Source organism: Molothrus ater, chromosome 5 (genome assembly GCF_012460135.2).
Source record: "Molothrus ater isolate BHLD 08-10-18 breed brown headed cowbird chromosome 5, BPBGC_Mater_1.1, whole genome shotgun sequence".
NCBI classification, from domain to species: Eukaryota; Metazoa; Chordata; class Aves; order Passeriformes; family Icteridae; genus Molothrus; species Molothrus ater.
This window is the reverse complement of record NC_050482.2, coordinates 19,814,793-19,835,624: the sequence shown is the minus strand read 5'-3', so window position 1 is coordinate 19,835,624 and position 20,832 is coordinate 19,814,793. Positions and strand designations below refer to the sequence as shown.

General features: G+C 36.9%; 1 protein-coding gene across 1 annotated transcript in view; it reads left to right on the top strand.

The window, feature by feature from the left end:
- IL17REL (interleukin 17 receptor E like) overlaps positions 1-20,049 on the top strand; it is a 45,302-nt gene extending 25,253 nt beyond the window's left edge. Inside the window, exons 5-16 of the mRNA XM_036400223.1 lie at positions 1,626-1,740; positions 3,323-3,367; positions 4,180-4,319; positions 4,588-4,659; positions 7,342-7,396; positions 8,075-8,238; positions 10,502-10,549; positions 11,201-11,258; positions 11,622-11,767; positions 14,260-14,319; positions 15,363-15,420; positions 19,103-20,049. Of these exons, the coding sequence (XP_036256116.1) occupies positions 1,626-1,740; positions 3,323-3,367; positions 4,180-4,319; positions 4,588-4,659; positions 7,342-7,396; positions 8,075-8,238; positions 10,502-10,549; positions 11,201-11,258; positions 11,622-11,767; positions 14,260-14,319; positions 15,363-15,420; positions 19,103-19,107 (966 nt within the window). The 3' untranslated portion in view covers positions 19,108-20,049. The remainder of the gene's footprint in view (positions 1-1,625; positions 1,741-3,322; positions 3,368-4,179; positions 4,320-4,587; positions 4,660-7,341; positions 7,397-8,074; positions 8,239-10,501; positions 10,550-11,200; positions 11,259-11,621; positions 11,768-14,259; positions 14,320-15,362; positions 15,421-19,102) is intronic.
- Positions 20,050-20,832: the final 783 nt, after the last annotated feature.

Sequence of the window (20,832 nt, the reverse complement as noted above, 5' to 3'; positions counted from 1 at the left end):
CCATCTTTGTACTTCTTCCGCTTACCTTTTGACAAGGGAACCCTTCTCTGCAGAGCTCAATTTTCATACCAGTCCTGCTAGCTTTCTTTTTGTGCCCTCCAAATTGTGTGGAAGCTTTTCTGACTCCAGTGTCTAGGAAGAGCAATGCTACAGAGATTTTAAGTGCATATTACTTCAGTCAAACCATATCACTGGAGTTTACACATCTAGAAGACAGACAGGTGCCTAAGCACTTGTGCTCATCTGTCCTAAGCCCTTGGAAGGGGCAGTATCTGTTAAGGGGAAGTATTGCTAAAATTTGCAACTGAGGCAAAAAAGAACCACCCTTGACCAACTGTTTGAAAGGCATGAATTTTTGCAGTTACTGGTGGACAATGGTTACTAATCCTGTACACAATGTGTTACTTCATGTACTTTGTACAATGTTACACTGATTGCACATGTGGAACAAAGTTCTCCCAACTGCAGCTGCAGTTTGCACTTGGTGTCTCTTGATGATGGAACATCCATCCCTATGGGCAATGCAGGGCCACCAGTCAGCAACCAGTAGCTTTTAGAGTAAAGCAAGTTTATAGGCAAGAATCAACAAACACATTTAATGAAATTTTCCTAGTTTCAGTTCAGTGACTAAAATGGTAACATAAGACATCTTTTACCCTCCAAATGCCTTTTACCAGATAGGAGACTATCCAACATGAAAACCTACAAGGAATTTAATAGTTAACTGATAGCAGTGAGGGAATGACCTGCTATAACTGGACCTCAACTTTTGTTTCTTAAATTACTTTCTGTTTCATAAACTGTTATTGTAATTAATACATTTTCTGCAGTTGCCATTAAATATTTAAACACTTTTTTTAAGACTTAAAATACTTAAGACTTTTTTTCCATTCTGCAAATGTTTGTGCTTGTAAAATGCATATAGACTGGGGCTTTTGATATTTCTATGGTTTTAGGATTATTTGATAGCTTGTAGATATTTGGATTTCTAAAGGTGAAGGTGATAGCAATAAGAAATAATGATACTCCTTGAAATCCTTTTATCAAGTTGTATCTGCATCTTTTACTTTCCTACTGCTACCTTATTCAGTGCTTGTCATGGTTTGACACTGGCACAATGCCAGTGCCTCCATGAGAATACTCTCTTCCTGGTTTCTGCTGTGAGATGTCACCAGGAATAAGCAAAGCAGGCTCCCACTTAGGAAAAAAAGATATTTATTAACTAAACTACAAGGAAAAGGAAAAAAAAAAGAAACACACAAGGAAAATGAAAACTTCACAAATACATCTCCTCCTCCTCCCCACCAAATTCCCAATACAATCCATCCCCCAAATCATCGACTCTCAGTCTGGCATCACCCTTCTGAATACTCCTGCTTTAACCCCGTGCTCTCAGAGGCAGATCCAATGTACCAATTAGGTGCCAATATTAAAATCTGAGCATCCATTGGCCTGACCACAGCATCCCAGAAAACATATTTCCTGTCAAACCACCACACTGCTTAATGCTGCTTTTAAATGTAAATATATCTGAACAAAGAATATTTTTCTTGACTATCTTAACCAAAGGTTTTGCTGTATGTGGAAGTCATATGTGAACTCAATTTTATCAATGTTTTAAACAGGTACAGGTACAATTCAATTGCATTGAAGTGAATGTAGCACAACACATCTATGTGACCATGAAAACTGTACCACATTACTGTGAAGTCAAGCTGAGTCAGCAATACTATGTTGAAGGTAGGAAACATCTTAAATCAGATGCTTTTCAAGAAATATCTTTAAAATAAAAAAACCCAAACCAACCAACCAAAAAAAAACCTCAAAGGCAAAAGCACATCCAAATCACATTCTGGAATATGACCTGACTCACTGACCTAACTGATGGTAGCTCATGTATGCCAGGACCAGTCTTAGTTTATGTGTCAGTGATTTTTTTTGTTAGCAAGTGAAGGCCTCAGCTTGGTATAAAACCCAGAGTTTATGTCTAAAGGTATGTGGAAAACTGAGCTTACACTATGCATTTGTCCATGTTGCCCTTCTGATTGGCACATCCTCCTTCTCTGCCTGCAGGTTCAGCCCTGCCTGCTCTCTGTGCCTCAGATGGAGCTTCTGCTTCTCTGCAGGGGTGGCCCAAGGGTGGCTTCAGAAGCTGAGGAAAGCTTAATAAGAAAGTCTATAGAAATCTATTTTTACTTTCATTAACTACCCGTTCTATAGCCTGTTACATGTAACTGGAAAAGATTAGGTAGCATTTTTCCATGTTTTGGGGTGAAGTGCCCATGAATTTTTTACAAATTATGCCACGTGCACACAAAAATAGATTCAGCACCATTGTCCAGCTAAGATACAGTGTGGCCAGAGAAGGAAAAGCAAAAAATGACATGAGACCCCTTGTTCAATCTGTGCCTGGGATTGTCCTGCCTTCCCACCTCCAGAGCCCATGGGTGGATGATTCTTGCCCTTGTCCCCCTTGGTGCAGTGTCATCCCTGCTGTAGGGTTTGACACTTGGGTACAAGTAAGGCCTTTTAGTGCTTAAAAAGCCTTTAATTTTCTTATCAGTCCTGATTCACTATTGAAGTATATAAGTACTTTGTGAACAAAGAGGGGAGGAAACAAGGTTTTACAAAGCCCAGTTTTAAGACACATTACAAGGGTGAGTGAAAAAATGAAAATAGGAAATATTTCTTGGTGGAAAAAGATTCTGTGAGGAAATTAAAGTACTGCTCCAATACTGTGCTATGCAAGGAGGGGTGAAAGCAACACATGAAAAGCTGTTTTAATGTTCTTAAGAGTTAAGTTTTGGAGATAAAAATACCAGATATTCTGAAAGTGTTGCCTGGCTTCTAATTCTGGTAAGCTTCCTGGGAGCAAGATAGGGTGTTTCTTTCTAAGGCTGGAGTCAGAATAGCAAAAATACAGGATTATTGATAACAGGGAACTGAGCCTGGTAAACAACGGGAGTTGTTTTTCGAGGAAAAAGTAACCAAAATTAATATTATTGCTCAAATTATTGTTAGGTTCTAGGTAAAGAAGTGTGGTGCTAAATCCTAACTGCAGCCTTTACTGCTGATGAGGTTTCCCAGATCTCCCCAGATAGGGAGCTAGGTCCTTACCTTAAGGCATATTGTGATATAATCTCTGTGTGTGGGAAGAGTACTTATCTTTTTTGCAGTTTATCTAAAAGTGTATACAAGTCTGCCCTTAAAAAGAGGTATGAGAGAGGTTTCCTGTTGGGAATCTACTGGATAATTTGGCAGTTTTTTTACACAGTTATGTGAATAAGCAGCACTGAAACAGACTCTGCCTTCTACCTTGCAGATTGCAGAAACAGTGATGTGGGAAAATATATTCCAGCTTGTTCAGGTGAGCTGATTTCCTGTGCAACTTTGAGCTGTGAGATATTTCTGGTGACCTACACAATGACATATTTTCATACTTAAATGAGCAGGGAGAAAAAATTATGATTTCCAACTACCACTACTTATAATTATCATGTAGTTGATAGGTAATGTTCTGGAAATGTATTTCTATGTATTTCTATTGAAAATGCTACATGGGAGGTAAAGGTTTTGATATTCTATTTGATTTATAAGCTTTTGGAAATAGATTTGTCTTCTTTTAATGCACTTTAGATTGCTGGTTTTATGTTTTATCTATTCACAGACCTCATAAATAGATTGACATTGATTTTCCAAACTGCTATACTGCTTTTGGCATACCTGTGAATATATGTATTAAAAATATTCCTTCCACATATTACACTTGTCTGTCATAATTCCACATATTTTCTATGTAAGAAAATTACTATCTTGGGATAATCAGCCCTTATAGTAGTATTATTGTGTATATTTCAAATATTTGTACATAAACTACATAAAATTCCAAGTACTAAGGTTGAGGTAAAATTGGTAGGTGTCTTGGCCTCTCAGTATTAGAAGTGCTAAGCTAAATAATGTTGAATGAAAATTATATCTCATTAAAAAAATAAAAAGAGGACTATTAGGGTATAAAGTAATAATAATTTCAAATATTCTAGGTAAGATTCTATAGATGTTGATTTTCATCTCCATCAAGTTATGAAATGTATTCTGTCCCTTTTATAAATAGATAAAATAGAAATAATAAAGTTATAAAGAAACAGATATAATAATTTCATGCTTGATTTTTTTTTTCAGCTGGAAAGTTAGATTATAATTTAGACAGGGCAAGGAAAATTGTAACAGTGAATGTATCCAACTTTCCCCGAGATCAAGATTATTACCTTCGCCTGTGCCACAAATGGTTCACCTGTGAAGATGCTGGGGCATTTGCTGTGGTGAGATAAACTCCTGGTGTTTTGGGGAACTGTGGGAGGTGCTTTGCAGGTGGCAATGCTCATTAAGGTCGTAGTCACAGGAAATGCCATCTATGTCTATATCTAAGGCTATATCATCTGCATCACCTACATAATCTATATCTGTAACTATCTATATCTATATAATCTCTGTCTATATTTATCTATATCTATATCATCTATATCTATCATTTAGCTTTATTAAAAGAAATTTACTGTCCTGGATTTATGACCATCTTTTTCATTTCAGATAGAAGGAAAAGAATCTTTTAAATCCGTTTCTCTGAAATATTCTCAGCTACTTCCTTGTCTTTGCATTGAGGTAATACAGTCTGGAATTTGGTATATATTTGTGTTTCTTATTGAAGAAATTTTATCAGGCATTTGTGCTAAGAAAGGAGGAAAAACCTGAAGAAAAAGGCTCTAGACCCAAGTTTTTGACTAAGTTTTTTTTTGACCTTGGAATTACATAAATGTAAGGAAGAGATTTTTTTAGGAAATGCGAATTAAAACATGGCAATCAGAAGAAAATGGGATAAAATTTATAATAATTTATGAAATGTGATGTGTAATATTATTTTGGCTGATTTCTTATAAACAATGAAAAGACAGAAGACTTAATCTGACTGAATGTCAGCAGCATTTGAAATAGTATTGCATGAGAAACTAGAACAGGAATTGAGGAAACTGAGAGCGATAGCAAGATTTGAGTGGTAGATAATACCTGTGGAGAGCTTTGTGGACAGTTGGCTAGCTGAGAAAGGTCACGTCGACATGATACCATTGGTTGACTTAGAAGGAGACAAGTCTAGGATTCAGCAGTCAGTGTCCAACCACTGAGAAGGACATTGTGCCCTTGGTGCAACAACAGGATAGAGGAGAGGATCTTTTGCCAAAAATATGAGGATAGTTTCAGCAGAATAACCACAAGAATGTAGAAGTAGTAACAGAATAACCATAAGAATATAGAAGTAGGCGTGGTTGGCTGATAAGTAGTTAACCAATGATGAGCTCAGCTTTGCAATATGTATGAGCTTCATTAACACCAATATAAATATGTGTGAACTATCAATAAAGTTTGAGATCACTCAAATGACACTCAATAAAGTTTGCTGATCACTCATATTGAGTGCCGCATTTCTCCCGCCAATTTCCCACAAATACCTGGCTGCAGGGCTAACTCAGCAACTCCTGTTGGATGAGCCTGTACTGGTAGGGAGGTTATTAAAGGATGACACTTACAGTCATTCTCATATAAATGCTTTCATCAATGACATGGGGACAAAATGCAGGAATGTGTAATAGGATTTGCTGGAACACAGTTGGGATGTATAATCAAAATGGAAGGGGATCAGGGTGATTGGAGGAGACTAGAGATCTTCATATGTGACATAAATGAAGGATGATGAAGTGTAAAGGATGAAGTGCAAGTTCATGCATTTGCTCTGATAAAAAGAATTCTTGCTGCAAGATGTGAGTCCTCATTTAGAAATAACAGTGGAAGAAAAAAGATCTGGGTGAAATAGATGATCACAGGGTGATTAACTAGCTTGCTTCAATGATGTCAACATGTAAACATGAACAAAAGTCTAGTGAGTTAGATTATTCCAAGCTAACAGGAAAGTATGGGCAAGGCCTTCTTTGAAAAACTGTAAGGAATTCTTGTATCCATATTCAACAAAGATTAATTCAAAAGGAAGATGCACATAAAAAATCTGCAGTCGTTGGGGAATGAAGAGACTGTTTTACAATGGAGATTCAAATACCATGTTTCCATTAGCCTGGTAAAACACATGCAAAGAGAAATTATGTTTGCTGTGCAAATACAGACCAGAAGGGTCACTTATAAGGAAAAATGAGATATGTTTTAAACTAAAGCCATTCTTGCAATGAGAATGAAGGGGGATAAACTTCATTCCATGCATATATTCAGGATAGTTACAGGTTTTTATGTTAACCTGAGAAGTGAGATTTTGGAATGTCTTTAATACAAGGAATAAAAGGTCCCAAACAAATTTAAAATTATCCTGATAACATAGAAAGATGCTATGTGAAGTTAGTTTTCTCACTGAATTTTGGGGTTGGATTTACCTTGCAGATTAAGATACCTAAATGTAGATATCCAAATATAGATATCTACATTTGAATTAAGTGAGTAAACTCTTAGAGTCAATGGAGATCTAATTAATACAGTCAGTTGCTCAACTGACCAAAGGTAGATGGCCTATCCTTTTGGGATGTGCTGGACTGCACTGTAGATTCCACTGGCTGCACTGGCTAGGTCTAAATAAGGCTACTGTGACAGTAATTTGGGCACTTTAGTGACACTTAGATGTGTACATTGCGGGACCTAAAATCACATATCTAAATAGGCAAGCTGAACCACAAAGTCTTGTTGAAGCCTAGGGAATTTTTTCATTCCACTCTGAAAATATGAGATCACTAGAAAAATTGTATTTCTCTCAGTGTATATGCAGAAAGTTCTGCAATACGATTGCTAAGCAAACAGAAACATTTGCACATGAATCTAAATAAATAGGGCATAGCAGCAGCCATGCACATATAGTTGAAGATTGGATTAAGTGTTAGTCTTCAGATTTTAAGGATGCATCCTTTGCCATTGCCCAGGTCAGGAGATCTTATATTTTGATTATTGAATGTTTTGATTTCCCTAGAAAGTAATGACAATGTAAGAAACTTAATGAAACTCAAACTGGACGATTTTCTAAATGAAATTGGACCAAATATACAGCTTAGAAATAGGAATATAGCGTTAGAAGGGATCACCTTAGTTCAATGCCCCAATGATGAACAACAAAATAAAAAATGGTGCAAAACTTTAAAAAAATAATTTCCAAAGCTTTCTAACAAAAATCCTTATCTTTGGCAGGAAAAATTTCTGTCACAATCTACCTGAAATGTTAAAAACATTTATGTTAAAAATGTTTTAAAAATGGTAAAAAACATTGACAACCTCTAACTGATGTCTACTGTTTGGTTGTAGGGTTGGCTGGCACTTCCAGATGCAAGGAGGATACAACTTTGCCCCTTTGAAAATGGCAAGTACTGCATACTTACTCTTTATAGGAATGACTTTCAGCAGCTCCATTAGTATGCCACAGTTTAAATTAATCTACACTGAAAATCATGTATTGCAAAACTTCAAGGAAGTAATCATATTGGTTTGTTTTACTGTGCGTAAATGAAACAACTTACTGTCAGACCAAATAATTCACCAAGTTTATGCCAACAAAAACACTAAGTAACTTTCCGGTCATTTCCCACATTTGCTTAAGTGACACACAAACTGGGCAGAAGGAATAGAAGGTCAGCTTAGAAATGGTGTGAGAAGAGGGCTTCAAGGAGCCATTTGAGGGTGTCCAATACCCAACTTAAAGGAGGGAGCAAGGAGTTGAAAAAGGAGACAGTTAACTATATATGAGTTCTATGCTTAACAGAAAATTATTCACACAAATATTCCAGCAATATCAGAAATTTGTCTGAGATGACAGCTCAGACAGAAACAGAAAAACAGAAAAAGAAATTGTCTTATTTGCACACATATGAAAGTAATTTTTTTACCAGGCAAATAGAAAAAAGTGTGGCCTAAAAAGTGTTTTATTGTGTTAAGTCCAAGATTTTGGTTTAAAGCACATGTAGAAGTACCAGACTTATTAGCTGTGTTGATTCCTTTCTGGACATTTTGAGTAATGATTTCTCTCTCTCTTTGTGCACAGATACACAGGTGCTATGGGACAATATTGTTTATAACCCATCAACACAAACCCTTGCCTGGGAGCCAGCCTGTCCTGTCCTTGTCATGGTTAACCTATGCAGGTTCACCAAGTCGAATGACCACTGTGAAGATATAGAAAAATCTTTCAAAAATTCTTCTGAGAAAGTAAGAACTGTGTGGATTATTTCAAACTGTGAGATTGAAAAACATCACCAAAGGCAAAATGTGAAGAGCTAGATTTTGGAATAAGAGCAGTTGCAAATTCCTCTCTTCTCTGCTACTTAAAACGATTCATAATCACAGTCTGTTCTTGCACACTAATCACATGATTTATTCAAAATAGTCACTGACTCATTATAAAGAAATAACAAGTGGGGATGACTGGGCAGCTAGTAATGTTTGCTAAATTCTTTGGGGCAAATAGGATCTGCTTTTTATTTATAGTTCACGTCAGGTTCCCTTTAAAGTAAGAAACAGACACACTGAGAGGACATGATAGGCATGGTAGGTTGGAGGGATTTCTCTCTGATGCTACCACCTTCTTTTTACTGTCACAAGAGTCTATTGTGATTAGGTTAGATGTAGATATTTAACATTTCAACACCAGAAATATAAATTAAATGAAGCTAAATCTCTTTACATATTTCTGGAGACATAACAGTACTTTAGTAGGGCACAATTGTTTTGTAATTAAGATCTTCCTGAAGTGTCTTCCTCAACCTGGTCCAGTGTCTTGAAATTGTGGGTGCTGAAATGTTGTGTCCCTTAATTCTTCCAGCACTTATTTTCTCAAGTTGAGAAGGGTTTTCAAATGCATATGTCTTGAATGGCTTAACACTTCAATCTGAAATCTGATGATACTGAATGCTCTGGTTTTTTGAAGTTCATTAGAATTTGTTTTATTGTGAAAAGTAAGTTTCAGGCTTGTCTGATTGTGGAGAGAAGGCAGAAAACTTAAAGTAACAATGAAAAAGGCAAAAAAAAATCAAACGCAAGAGATTAATTCTGAAACTTTTGGATTAATATTGTTATTCTGATGACATGATTGGGGAAGGGGTGGGGCTGACTCCAGACTGTCGAATGCTTTTGTGATTAGGAACTCCTGGCCAAGCCTTTAGTGATTGTTCAGATTCTTCATTTATGAGTTCCAACAAAGCTTTGATCCTGAAAAAACAGATTAATTTAATTCTAGATGTGAGTGATCCCTCTGGGAACATTTATCTGCTGGCAACATTACAATTCATTGCTTGCAGGAGAGAAAAAGGGAGAAAAAGAAAATAAGACTAAAATGGGGTCTGGCTGATAATGGTTGTATCTATCACCAGAACTGAAACCAAACTTATTACAGAGTATGAGTGTTTTTCTGTATTTACTGATTGCATTTAATGACTGAACATTAATATTAATCATAGAACCATAGAATATCCTGAGCTGGAAGGGACCCACAAGGATCATTAACATTCATGGATAGAATGGATTCTCTTTTTTTTCCTCATTAATTCTAACAAGTTTGATATTGAATTTGGTCCATTTATTGTACTGTAACCCTGAAAACCATCCCTGTACTATGCTGGAAACTACTGCAGATTGCTCAGATAGGGCCAGCTGCCCTGTAAATCCAGACAAGGCCACACACTCTTATACTATGCACGTGTACTGACTTAGGCACAAAAGCTGCATCACTTCTCTTTACTGAGGCTGGGGCTTTCTCTGTCAATGACAAAGCTGTCTCCAGGTCTGAGCAGACTCCTACAGAACTATCTCCTGGGACACTGTTGTTATGCTCTCAAAAGAAGTTACAGGAAGGAAGTGTTTGGCTGTGTAGGGTGCTCAGTCACTTTAGCAGCAGGGTTTATTTAAGTAGGATCGATCATGTAGCAATATGTGTAGCTATTGTTTATACAAGAAAAGGCTCTTTGTGGTGAAGCCCTTGGTGGGTAAACAATTGTTAATCAAGAAAAACAACATTTTTTGGATTGCTTAAGTGTATTTCCAAAATTCAGCCTATGTTTCCCTGTTTTGAAATATGGGTATGGAAAATTCAAAGATTTCCCAACTGATGGTGGAATACTTTTGGATGTATGTTTAGGTGTTCTGATGAGTTGTTCATGAGTGGAAAATACGGGGTTGAAACAATTTGACTTTGTAATCAGAATTTTGCTCAAGCCACCATAGAATCAATTAATTTAGCTCTAATGGGTCAGTCTGACCGTAAAAAATGCTACATATTGCAGATAAAAAGAAGCAAACTATTCAGTAATCCAAAGCAGCAGTTGTTTCTAACCATTTTATGTGATTAACTTCCTGGGATATTTATGAATTAAACAAATCAGTTGCCTTTGCAGTAATCAAGCCATGAAAATTTCAGAAGTTGATTTTGTGAAACTAGTTAATAAAACTAGCTAATGCTGAGTGCTCTGTCTTTCAGCAGGTTAAATATTCTCGTGTGGACACTCACCCAAGACTTTGCATGAAGGTAAAGGAATTTCTTTGTAAAACACAGATTAACTGCCCTTCTGTCTCTAAAATAAATGAGCTGCTGATGTTCTTTATGATCAATATTTTGTTTCATAGCTCTGATAAATGGGAACTGAGAATGAAGGAAAAGTGAAGGATTAGATTTGAAGGTGATAGTTTTAAAGTGCAATAGCAATGATAGATAGGACACGGGTCAGATTGTTCCCTTTTTGTCTGTTTAAGAAAAGCAGGAAAAAATATTTTTGGTCAATGCATACTCTGAAGAATATGCTAAATTTAACATATAAAGTTTTTCATAGTAAATATTTGAAAATAAAATGATCAAAACAGTACATTTAATGGAGAATCTTTTACTATTCTATTTGAGAGAAAAAAATCCAAATAAGGCCAATACAGGCATATTATTGTTTTCTTTTAAATTACTTTCAAGTCAGTGGGACCGGATATTTCTATAAAATATGCATGATTATAAATACTTGAAGAATTAAGGGATCTAATTTAAGTCAAGGTTTGGAAGATACAATAAAGGAGGAAAGCTGTGAATTAATCTTCTGCAACTTTCTGGAATGCCCTGATCATCACTAGTTGAATATTTGCCACAGATTGAAATGGAAAATCCAGTTTTCATAACAGATTTCTCTGCTTTCAGTTTACCACCAAACGAGGATCTTGGATTAAATGTCCATTTGCTCATGGAGAATTTCCAGGTAAATATATATTTTTAAAATTGTAAATAAACATTAAATTGTAAATAACATTATATTGTGGAAATTGTAAATAACATTATATTGTGGAAAATATTTAAATCACTGGATATGAGAAGTGAGAAACGTTCAACAACACTGTAAATTGTAAACTAAGTCAAAGAGACTTGACAGCTTTTTACTTCTATGTATCCTCAGTAGATCTAGTGTTCATCAGTATAAAAAGTAACTTGTAGAAAAAATACTTACTTGCATATCATTTAATAACACTTAAAAATACAAAAAGCTTTTATTTTAGGCATAAATTTTAGAATATACTGTATGGTCCTTGTACATCTAAAAGTAAGTATTTTCCCCTAATATCAGCCTGGAAAATGAGGACTGCTGCAGTTGCAGAACAAATACAAGTTTTCTTCACATCCCAAACCAAGGCCCAGTTCTCAGTGCTTGTGTGTAACAGGACGCAGATGTCTTCATGTGAATCTCTTGGGATGCACCATTCAGTCTCTGTGGTTTGTATATATTATTTCTTAAACATTTTAAGGCTTTTAAACATACCTAACTTCATTCATTTATTATTCCATATATTGTTCTGCAGCCTGAATCCATTAATGAACCATGTACATATTGCAACAATTACTGGAACATTTTAAAAGCATGTAGTTCTAAATCTGATCTCACACTGAAACAAGAAATAAATAAAGATCCTGAAGTCAAATGAGTCACATCAAATGATGTGACTATTGAGGGGAACTTTAATATTCTTTTAATGCCATTTTTGTAGTGTGGTATTTGTATTATGTATATAGCAAGTGTTACTGTTAATATTTCATGTATGGGTCACTGATACAGCTGACCTGGCAAATCAGCAAATCACACATCATGAAATGTAAGACTTGAGGCATCAATCCATTATGAACTCTAAATATCACAGCTGGCAATACAAACTCAACACGCAAAAAGGGTTCATTTTCAGCCAAATTATCTATTTGAGCCAGCTGATGGTGTGGCTACACAACTGCTTCATCCAACAAAATGGGGACAGAGTGGGGAAGGATTATGGGAGGGTCAGATTTCAGTGTCAGGCAGCAGTTAGTCATGAGAGCCTCATTCCTCTCTTGCAACTTAGTCTCTGTCCCATACATTTTCAGTGCAGCACTGTGGTTTGCCCTTTAACCCTGCCCATCAGTTACCTTGTTGGCCCAAACTGTGATCTGCTGAGAGACACATCTAGAAAGTGAGGTCAAAGAGCTAAAGAGAGGCCATAGTATTATTTTTTAAACAGGACAATATTAGCAGGACAGATCCTAGTAGCTACTGGGACCACCATGCTGAAATACATCTGTCTGGGTCAGCAGCCAGCTCCTCAGTATCCTCAGATCCACTGCTAAATATGTGCTCCTGCTGTCTGCTTCACTGAACAGGCACATGAGCTGGCACATGATGAATTTTGAGAAATTTGAGAAATCTAGATATTGTGATTTGAATTGTTACTCCTGGCTATGCCTGTTGACTTCACTCTGCTATTAGGGGGATGTGTTTTAGGATACACAAGCACAGCTCCTACATCTGTCCTCTCTGTAAGGTATATTCCAGCTGTACTTATTTGTCACTATGCAGAGACACAATGCAACTCTGCCTTTTTCAGGTACTTGTGATTCTTCTAGTGAGAAGAGTGCACATACCAGGCAGTTATGAACAAGCATTTCTCAACATGATGGGCTGGACACTGAATGCTGAATTTGTTTTCTAATGAATCAGTTTAGATTGTTACTGCACCTCTGGTGCTGAATGTAACAGAACAGCTGATAAAAAAAGTTTTCCAACTCAGGACAATCTGAGGACATGCAAAAATGGAAGACAAAAACTTGCTCCTCTAGGAGTTCCCAGAGCTGAATAATCATGGCAAAAGGCTTAGGAAAAAACATCTATCCTAATTAACACAGACCACAGAGGAAATTGGTGGTAATATCAAGAGTCTATCCTAAAAAGAAAAGCTGTCTGGAAAATTCTGTATTACTGGCAGAGATGGAGATCTTGTAGAAGAGTTGTCAACACTCTGGGAAGGTTCCCTTCAGCTGGTCTATTTCACATGAAATCTGTGGAGTTTATATTTTTTTAGTTTTAAAGGTTCCCTGTGTGAATAGCTAAGTGAAAGGGGTAATGGTGGAGCACCAATAAATCACAGATAGATATTGAAGTGTGTGTTTCATGAAGGCACTGATGCATTTAGAAATGCTGTTTTCTTCCCTTTGGTACAGAGCTGTTATGTCCTCTGCTACTGTGACAGAATGGGACGCCATATAAATTACATGCAGTTCCTGTCTCAACACCATGAGCATTATACACAAAGTTTTCATCAAGACCTCACTCTGTGTTCTCAGAAACCAATGTTGATCCTCTAACTATGAATTCCTCTTCAGTCATGCTTGAATTTATTCACCTAATTTCCCCCAAACTACTTTAGGAGTTTGCCACCCTGAAGAGAGCAGTGTAGCATGCATAGCTATTGGTGCAGTAACAGACATTATTTTGAGGACAAACCATAATCAATCAAATATTAAATGTCAAGCCAGTCATTTAGGACAATTTTGCCCTAAGGCTCAGCTTGTTCTCTGCATACAATGGGATGGGAAGTCCAGAAGAACTGTAAAGACAGGCTCATTCCTTCAGCTCATACACCAGGGAAAAGAAATGAAGATGATGGGAGGAACCAAAAAGTGGGGGGAGAGTGTCCTCCTTGTGATGCTCTATAAAATGCAGTAACATTTGCCCTCTTCCTGTGCTGTCACACGGTGCTTGGCAAAACTACACCAGCTGCTTATGGTCATTGAGATCTGTGGTTAGCTTTCAAAAGAAATAATCTTCCATTGATTTTCTAACACAGTAGAACTCTAATAGCATTATTGGAAACCAAAGCAAAGAACTGGAGAGACACAGTATGTTTTCATTGTTTCCAGGTATGGAAAATAGTGATTTTCAACTTCTTTTTTTTATTCATTAGGGAGATCCTGTTTCAATCACTATGTCACAGGAAATGTGTGGGTCAACAATTTGCATTCAGGTATGTGTCTTGCTTTTTGCCAGGTACCCTGTACAAAATAAACTAATAAACAAATCATTAAAACACCAAGCAAAGCAGCAGGTACTCTCACTGCTCTCTCTTCCCAGCTAAATCTGATTACTGTGCAAATCAAGTTGGCAAAGAGCATTATTTAAAGCTTGGTATGTTGCCACCACTTTTCTTTGAGATGACATTAATTAACTGAGAAGTTGCTCTCCATGATCTTGCTCCTTTGTCAGTGGCAGATAAAAGGATATCATCAGGATATCGCTAATCCTGTCTTTATGTGTTCCTTCATTAAAAAAAAAAAAGTTCCAAGCTATCAAAAGATCCAAGTAAATAATAGATGAATTTTCAAAAATTGACATTGACTAGAAAAGGTGAGGCATATAGTAAACAGCAGAGCAAGTGCGTGGTGTCCTAGAATTAGCACTCAGGAAAGTAGAACTGAGCAAATTATTTCTGACATTTCTGTACACTATTTCTGTAGCTGAACTTCATTAAGAAATTTTGTTCATAGAAAATGAGCATGAAGCTGATAGGTTTATGCCTCTCTGGAGTTAATGTTCTCAGCAGACACTGAAAGAAATGAAAGTGAGAGTGGAGCTCTGAGGCTCCAGTAGCTGCCCTGGAAGGCCCTTCTCACCTTCACTTTCTGCTGCTGGGAAGAAAGAGGGAAGATGAAAGTCAGATTGGCAAAAGCCTTCTGAGTAATGAGAGTAGTAGTTCTTTCCCTAGTGAGAAATGAAATTTGGTGGGGAGACTGATAATTTCCTGCATAAATTATTTATTTTGTAAGTAAGACATTATCTGTCAGACAACAATAACAACAAAAATGATGATTAGCTCTATCATTTAGAGACCTAAAAGTGATTGCAACTCAATATATACTAGACCAGCAATCTCCATATGTGTATATTTAGAAACAGATTTAAAATGCAGTCCCTTGAGTAAACTAATAAAGCAATCTCGTTTTGTCAACACAAGTGCTTAGTAACAGCTCTGCTGAAAGGGGAATAAGCCTCAATTCTTTCTTTTGAAAGGGCTGGAGAACAGATGTAGATTATTCAGTTCCCCTGCAGATCTGTGATACCTTCTGTGGTAAGTAGGCATGTTAACAAAAGAAGCTCGGGTCTTGATTTGAAACTGGGAAACTGAGGTGGGATTCACCTGACTGAATGTGGATGTGTGCATGAGAGCTGAATATGCTCAGAGTCCTTTATAGTCCTTTATCTTTATAAGTAGGCATGTTAACAAAAGAAGCTTGGGTCTTGATTTGAAACTGGGAAACTGAGGTGGGATTCACCTGACTGAATGTGGATGTGTGCATGAGAGCTGAATATGCTCAGAGTCCTTTATAGACAGTGGACTCTATACCTCATGAGCTACTTTAATTAGCTCTGCAAGGGCAACTTGTGTGCCTGGCTGCTGCCTCTGCTTCCTGGGTGAATTTCCCACCCTGTGCCAGTTTCTGTGTGTCACACCTGTATTTACCTTGGTGTCAGTACATTAGGTAACTAGCTAAAAATACACCTTGGCAAGAGGCACACACTGCTGCCATTGCAGTGACTGCAGCACAGCCCTGCTGTCAGTTCCCCCCCCTGCAAATTTCCCTCCACTTCCCAGCAAACAGAAGTTTGCTTCTGGACATTATTATTATGATGATTTGAGGTACACTCAGATACATTATGGAGCCAGAATACTCTAGAACCTCCAAGCCCCGAAAGTAAGGTGTTGTAGAAATTAGTGAGTTCAGAGCAAATTAAGGCTGTGGGGTTTATGGTGACCAGTACAGCAATGGATTGACTAATTTAGAACTAAAAAGTCTAAAAGGAATCATGCTGAGAGAAGCCTCAATCTGAGCATTGCCAAAAACACTTCCCCAAACTCACACAACCAACCAACCTACATCTCCTTCTAGTTCACTGCAAATACAGTAAGTCCTGTGACAGATTTTCCCTGTTGTCTAAAAACACCTGTCAGTTAACTAGAGCTTCAGATTTGGAAGCCTGATAATAAAAAGAAGGGAGCTTGAATTTGTGGTCTGAATGTAGTTCCCTGTGTAATCGTTCATATAATGCCAGTTCAGGTTTCTTCTCCACTGAAAAGCTTGTGACAAGCCCACTCAAGATGAATAAATTAAATTATCAGTGTTGTGGTTCATGCAGTGTGGATGCATTTTCGTTTTTCATATTTTCTATTTAAAAATGCAGAGTATGACGAAAGCATGTAAAATAATTAAAAGCTCTAGAGATGGAGTCTTGGAATTTCCCTGCACCTCATAGTAGGAGTGAACATGTCTGTGCAGTAAATGAAAATAGCAGAACATCAAAAGCTGACTAAAGAACTTTTTGTGCACAATATTTGATTTAAATATTTAAATAGTGAACTTTTTCTCACAAGCTTGTTTGTTTGGTTTGGTTTTCTGTTTCGTTTGTATGTTTTTCTGTGGAGTTTTTGTTAGTTGTTGTTTTTTGGGTTTTTTCCTTCTGATTAGGAATTTGTGGCAATTCAGAAAAAAAGGAGAAAATGTGCACTTATCAAGAATGTCAGAACTGTAATATGTGATCACTGTGTTTGTTGTATATTAACCTCATGCTTCATGGATCCTGACATAATTTATGGTTTTGGGATAATGTGATCTACATTAGTTGGTAGATCAATCCATCTCTTTCTGTGGACCAGTGTCCCCAAAATCTCCCAGTAAGCAAGATGGTACAAGTCAGTGTCAGAGATGGGACACTGAACTGGGTTGGTCTGTCTCACTGCAATAATTCCAATGTTCTTAATGACTCACTGGAAGCCACCAGCTGCTTCTCAGGTGTAAAGTTTGTATCAGTAACAGTAAAACTACTAAGGGCTTTTGTATTCTTAAATGCATATTTTCTATTAAAAAGGTATTTCTTAAACACTAGCCTTTTAAAATCAGGATGTGATGAAGGTTTCTTAAAGCAGTCACCAAGGGTGATAATTGTTACACTGGGATGCTGTTGTGTTTGGGCCTAAGATATTAAGGAAAGCCATCCATGTAAAAGTGAAGGCAATATTAACCTTGAGATTTGTCTGTAATCTGTGACAATATGGTTTATACAAATGTCAAAGCAAATGACAAATAATCTTGTAATGGCACAGTAAAAATATATACTGTGTACATCTTTGTAAAATAGAAACGTGCATGTTAAGTGTTACTGTTAAAAATAACGAGCACTGTCAGTGTGTTCAGAAGACTCATGATGTTATTAAAAAACAAGACTCCACTCATAACAACATCTATTACAAAAAAGTCATTGTGTCTAACCATCAGGAAGGCTGCTCTTTAATCAAGCTTTTAGAAGAGCTTTCTGGCATGTATAATTTATTATTCTACAATGGATAGCATTTTTCTATAAAGCTGTACATATTTTTTCTATATTTTCTATAAAGCTGTACTTTGGGAATTACAATGGCTTGGTCTTGTTTGCTCTACAATGGATGGAAATAGGAAAGTAATGTGGTGGTTTTTTTTAAATTTTGAATTTAATAGCATTGACTTGGAGGCAATACTTTGTGCTTCTTTCAAATTTTCTATTTCTTTTGACCACTTTTCTGGATTCCATTTAATAAAGCCAAGCATTTTGAGACATTATTTCCCCTAAAAAATAAGAACTTTATGTATTTTGTATGAAACAATAACCCATATCAGTTACTCTGAGAATAAATATGTGAATCATAATTAAAACAAAATGGCAACCTATATTTGAACTTGTTCCCTCAGGTTTTCATGGTCAGTCATACAGTGATGGAAACCCACCAAAAGCCATGACACACAGTTATCCATCTAATCTACAGTTTGAAACATCTGTGGGAATGGATGGGGTTCTTAATCTTGAAACCATATCACTGGCCTTGTAACAGGCACAGAAGGAATATCTGAAAGAATTTTGTATACAGCTAGAAGGAATATCAGGTTCTTAACCCTCCCTTTCCCACTGAAGACATTCCCTGCCTCTGTGCTCTCTCTTCTCTTGCTGTCTCTCTTTGCAGTTTAGTCTGGAATCAGAGATAGCTGTCTTGCTGCCAAAGTGAGGAGAAAGAGAGGCAAAGAACCAGTGGTAGTGAGAAATTTGTCAATTAACAACAGAACCTTCAGAGCCCTGGAACAAGCTCAGATGTGCTGTGCATGATATTCACATTATTAGCCCCTGTCCCCTGCTTTCTCACTGACATTTGCATGCAGGTCAGATCCCTCTGTGCTCTCACTGATTAGACACTGAACATGTCTGTTCAGCTGTTCCAGTGCTGCTTCTTATTGCTACAGTCCTTTACTAAACACCTCTCCTAGGCTATAGACAAATAATCAGTAAATAATGCAGCCCATGGAGGTATAATTTGGTCGACCCTGAGCCCTTAAAAATTCTCTTCCTTTAAGGATACCTTTCAGAGCCAACCTAGAAGAGTGGGAGCTACCTAGAACTCCAGAGAAAATAGAGATGAAAAAGTCTTGTTCAAAAATGGGGAAAAGATGCAGCCTTGCAAAAGCTTTGCAAATCGTGTGGTTGAGAAGGGGCTACCATCCTTGCCTTGAGGCAGTCTTTTCCCTTGTCAGAAGAAACCACTCAGAAAAAAGTATCTGATTTTGCTTATTTGTTCATATAAACACTGTTTAACTGTGACAGTCAAGTACACAAGCTGTAGACAAATGGTCAGATTTGTTATTTTATACCAACTATAGCAATGAACTTTTTCACACTTTGGAGAAAATAACCTCACAACAATCTTCTTTCCTCTTCTGTTTTTCTCCTAGGATGAAGAGTGTGGAGCCCTTGCATTAAATTTAACAACATGTTTTCAAGGTCCTCAGTATCTTCTCAACATTGTATTTTGGTGCAACTTGCAAATCTGGTTTAACTGGTCATCTCTCATGACAGTACTTTCTAATTACTGTGAGATTATTCTCATGAGTGAAGAATTTAGCAAGTTGAGCCTACTCTAATATGACAAATTCAGATTAGGATTCCTTATTTCCCAGTATTTTTAAAAAGGGGTCTTAGATCACCTAGAAAATCAGGTCCACATTTCCCATCTAAAGTAGTATTTTATACAAAAAATGCTGTAAGTGAATACTTTCATGGTACTTTGTGTACCTATAAAACAAGTATTTCAGATTTTCTTGTTGGTAGCTTTCATTTTTAAACCATAGGCAAAAGTTTTTGAGAAATGAATAATGGAGGAAGTTTTCTCAGCTTTGATACATTATTCTTCATTGCAATTTCCTGTCTTGATTTTCTCATGCCATTCTGATGATCTCACCATGACAGACCATGTTCTTTAAGTATATCTAACAACTGCTTTCTGTGTTTGCATTTGGTTTTGCCTTGGAGATAATTATCCTATTTGTCTGAGGTGGTACATGTCTTTGGTTTGATAGCTATTTAAAACTGTCTTGTGGAAATCTGGTCTAAAAAGAAACAGTTTAATGGAAATATTTTTCCCCATTATATCAGTATTTATACTCAATTGTTCAGGATAATATTACACACTGTACTGATTAACAAATATTTGGCCTTTATTTCACTGAGTCGTCCTGTCAAACATGCTTCCTGTTGTGTAACATGGGAATAAAGTAAAATAAAAGATGATTAATAGCATATCCTGAAACCATGTGGAATTGATCATGGGAGATCAGGAATATGGGTGAGGAGTAAGGGAACAAGAAGTTAGTTGATCAATAAAAAATATTTTCCATCTGAATGTGTGGGGTTTAAGAATTGTTTGTTTTGTTTTGTTTCAAGGCATTTATTGACACTTTTACACAGTATGCTGTAAGAGACATATCCACTGCATTGAAACACAAGAATTTTTGAGGTGCCCTGGAGAGGTCAGGTTCTGCTTGACTCTTTTGATAAAAAAGTTTTATTCTTTAGACTGCACATCTATTAGATCTAGTCTCATTCCTAGCAGTGCTGCAGCTCCAAAAGCAGAGGTGGCAGGGCAGCATTCCTAGAGCACTGGGTTACTTTGTGAACCTGAAGCTCTGACCTACCCTGCTTTTCCTCTTACACCTTTCAGGCTGCAGCCAGGAGCAAGACACTCAGCCATCCAGCTGAGAGAGCATCATAACCCTACTCTCTTCACTTTCTTCCAGTGGAAAAGTCTTTTCTGCAGGAAAAGTTGTTTTGTACAGAGTGATTTTTATTGCCATGATATCTTAAGATCAACTTTATGAATATGTCCTCAGACTGAAAATTAATTAAAATGATACAGGTGTATCTAAGGCTAAAGCAAAACACCACCTCCAATGACAAGCTCATCTGAGATCCTGAAGCAAAACAGCTGTACTAAGCCCTGTGCTTTCAGTGAGAAAGTCCTGTTTCAGCTGCATAGAAGCTGAAATAGGACTTGCACTACATCATCTCTTGTTGGCTGCAGTGCTGAAAATACCAAAGAAAATAGCCATACCAAGGCCCTGTTTTACAGAAAAATTTAGACAGGGGACATAGCAGATGTCATTTAACCTGCGAGTCAAGTGCTTAG